Source organism: Limulus polyphemus, unplaced genomic scaffold (assembly GCF_000517525.1).
Source record: "Limulus polyphemus unplaced genomic scaffold, Limulus_polyphemus-2.1.2 Scaffold4347, whole genome shotgun sequence".
Lineage (NCBI taxonomy): Eukaryota > Metazoa > Arthropoda > Merostomata > Xiphosura > Limulidae > Limulus > Limulus polyphemus.
Window position 1 is genome coordinate 50,543 of NW_013669957.1, and position 3,529 is coordinate 54,071.

Sequence of the window (3,529 nt, forward strand, 5' to 3'; positions counted from 1 at the left end):
AGAGTTGATTAATATTGAGCACTGCCCAAGTAAAGCTGCAGAGTTGTTTAATATTGAGCACTGCCCAAGTAAAGCTGCAGAGTTGTTTAATATTGAGCACTGCCCAAGTAAAGCTGTAGAGTCGTTTAATATTGAGCACTACCCAAGTAAAGCTGCAGCATTGTTTAATATTGAGCACTGCCCAAGTAAAGCTGTAGGGTTGTTTAATATTGAGCACTGCCCAAGTAAAGCTGCAGAGTTGTTTAGTATTGAGCACTACCCAAGTAAAGCTGTAGAGTTGTTTAATATTGAGCACTGCCCAAGTAAAGCTGTAGAGTTGTTTAATATTGAGCACTGCCCAAGTAAAGCTGTAGAGTTGTTTAATATTGAGCACTACCCAAGTAAAGCTGTAAAGTTGTTTAATACTGAGCACTGCCCGAGTAAAGCTGTAAAGTTGTTTAATATTGAGCACTACCCAAGTAAAGCTGTAAAGTTGTTTAATATTGAGCACTACCCAAGTAAAGCTGTAGAGTTGTTTAATATTGAGCACTACCCAAGTAAAGCTGTAGAGTTGTTTGATATTGAGCACTGCCCAAGTAAAGCTTTTTGGGCAGCTGGTCAGGGAAGGATCAACAAAGCTTACTAGCTGCCATAAGGTGGCTAAGTGGGGTACCTACCTGAACATGAACACTTCTACTGTTTTGTATAAGAGGAATATAGCTTAGTCAACCCCATAATATCCTCCCAACAATAATGAGTGGTGAGTTCTTTTGACAGTAAAGTGTTGATTTTTTAAGTTAAAAGACCAAGCCTCTTTACTGGAGTATTTTTTTAGGGGGGGGGTTCTAATATGAATAGCACAAACCATGACACCCATTTGTAGCCCACCCAATCCCCCAAATTAGTCTCGCTGACTCACAGACCAAGTGTTAAGGACACGAATGTCCTCATCTTACTTAACGAAACATTTACCGTACTTTTAAACTGATCAATAAGTGTAGAGAACAACAAACTTTAGATAACATTTAGGTTGTTCATGTACAGTATTTTACTGGCATAGAATCCTCAAGATATTTTTTCTCAACAGGTTTTCAGAAGTCATGCTCCGATCAGTTTTAATCTTCAAGTTACAGTACCCTCACCATGGTCCTTATTTAACCTACAGATATTTGGTTTTAATCCCACACATTCACAGTCACTTACCTAGATCAGCATTTTCATCTTATTTTGTGAGGAAATGTTTTTCTTCCGAACAAATTAAAAATAATCAATTACCAGCTGCATTTTATTCTTCTACATATTTAAAACAGTATGATCATAACATATTCAAACCTCGCACCAAATTAATACGATCTTTACATTCAGGAAATATTTTATATGAAAAAAAAGAATATTCCAAGGTTGAAAAAACAGTTAAAGCTCTGAAGGAAGAAGCTGAGAAAGGAAAACAAGATATTAAACAGAAGGTAACGGATCTGCAAGCTACTCCTAAACCAGTGTTAGTTGTTCCTCCTAAACGATCTTTGTGGAAAAGAATATGGGATGAGATCCTCCATTATTACCATGGATTTAGACTTTTTTTTATTGACGTTAAGATATCGTCACGGCTTGTGTGGAAAGTTCTTCATGCAGACAATCTTACCCGGCGAGAACATAGACAGGTCAGTTTAAAAAATTATGTAGTCCACCATGAAAATGTTTTTTGTTTTTTTTAATGATCCATGAACATCTTTTCGGGAAGTTATTCAAGTAATACTGTATACGTCTACCGTGTATTCTGTAAAATTTTGAGATACATGCATTCTATCCATGTCTGATTAAGATTGCTGCCCCAATTTTTGTCGTATCAAATTTTCACATAGATGTTCTCTCATGTTATAAAAACTTTTTTTTTCTTTTAGGTGCAGTAGATGGCACTGCATTCTTATTTTCTGAATATCTTTGTTTTTGTTTCTTCAAATGTTTATCTTAAAGTGTGTAAGATACATTCATCTGAAATCCGTGGTTAAATTTTCAAACTCCCTTTTGTGATCCACTCTGAAATTCTAGTGAGAAGACCAGGAATTCTAAAGGTTTGAAACCTCAAGAGGCAAAACTCTGTTCCAGATCATTCCATCCTAATTCAACCTCTGTCTGAAACTTGTATTTATAACTTACGTTTTGTAGTTTGATGTCTTGAGAACCATGGAAGCTTTCATGTTTGTTTGTTGGGCAGATATTCGGATCAAGTTAATTATCACTTTAATGAAATACCTTCATTGTATTAAACTATAAACATGTAGTGTTTTTGAAGACCAGTTATATTTTGTGCTTTACGTACTACAGAAATAACTGATTAGAACCTAGACGTTAAATTAAAACTTCCTTTCACTTATGTAAAAAGTTTTCTTATTATCATTGAATTTTAAAAACAAATAAACAACATCCTACATATATCTATCTACTGCCTCCAAGATTCATCGATTTCATAATGAAGGTGTTATACTACATGTGCTATATTTAATTGTAGAGTTTTATATTGACTACATTTTATTTTGGATACCTCTATTAACACCTTATTTAAGTGTAAAACGGTTTTGGACAATCTTTTGTGAGGGTTCTCTAAATTGAAGTAAAAACTCCACTGTTTAATTATTTATAAGAAAAAATGTAATTGTAAAGTAATAATGAGTGGCTTATAAAATCATCAGTTTTGTACTTGTAAGTTTTTTTTAACATATGTATTAAATTAAAAATTGTTTTGCAAAGAAAACGAATTGTCCTGGTGAAAAAATAATAATGACACTGTATACCCCGAACTAACTTTATTATTTTTTATTTGTGTTTTTTGTTCCAGAAGATTCCACAGTTTTACTGGAGAAAAAAATTAAAGTTAATTTTAACCACGTATGAAAGACCATTTTACTAATTGCCGTTTTTGAACTTAGCTTGTCCGAACCGTGTCAGATGTCTTCCGAATCTTACCATTTTCAGTATTTATCATCGTCCCATTTATGGAGGTGTTACTACCTGTGGTGATAAAGTTGTTTCCGGGCATGTTACCATCCACTTTCCAAACATCGTCAGAGAAGGTGAGAAACTAATGTAATCTATATTCTATCACCAAGTGCAACATGCAGTAGTTAACGATTTAAACATTGTAGTGTAACTTTCTCAAATGAAAAACTTTAATTTTGTAATTAGAAAATCGGGTGAAAACAATTAATTAAAACAACTGTATGTGGGTTTGCACACTGTAATCTAGAGCTAAGAAAGACATTAAAAAAATCAATTCATTATATAATTATTTAATACAAGTCTAAAGAGGTTACAGGTCATTGGTTAGGCCACATTTGGGGTAGTGTTCAGTTTTGGGCTCCTTACCTTAGAAAGGACGTTGAATTATTGGAAATGGTTCAGAGGAGGACCACAAGGATGATATTTGAGATGGAAAGGTTGTCATTTGAGGATAGATTAAGATCTTTCCTCTTGAAAAAAAAGGAGGAGATGGAGGGGATCTGATTGAGGTGTTTAAGATTATTAAGAGAATTGATAGTGTTGATGCATCATC

The 3,529-nt window shown here is 33.9% G+C and overlaps 1 protein-coding gene across 1 annotated transcript in view; it reads left to right on the forward strand.

Moving 5' to 3' along the window:
- Positions 1-3,529, forward strand: part of LOC106471000 (mitochondrial proton/calcium exchanger protein-like) — a 20,570-nt gene that overhangs the window by 2,891 nt on the left and 14,150 nt on the right. The window contains exons 2-3 of the mRNA XM_022399634.1: positions 1,067-1,640; positions 2,907-3,050. Of these exons, the coding sequence (XP_022255342.1) occupies positions 1,080-1,640; positions 2,907-3,050 (705 nt within the window). The 5' untranslated portion in view covers positions 1,067-1,079. The remainder of the gene's footprint in view (positions 1-1,066; positions 1,641-2,906; positions 3,051-3,529) is intronic.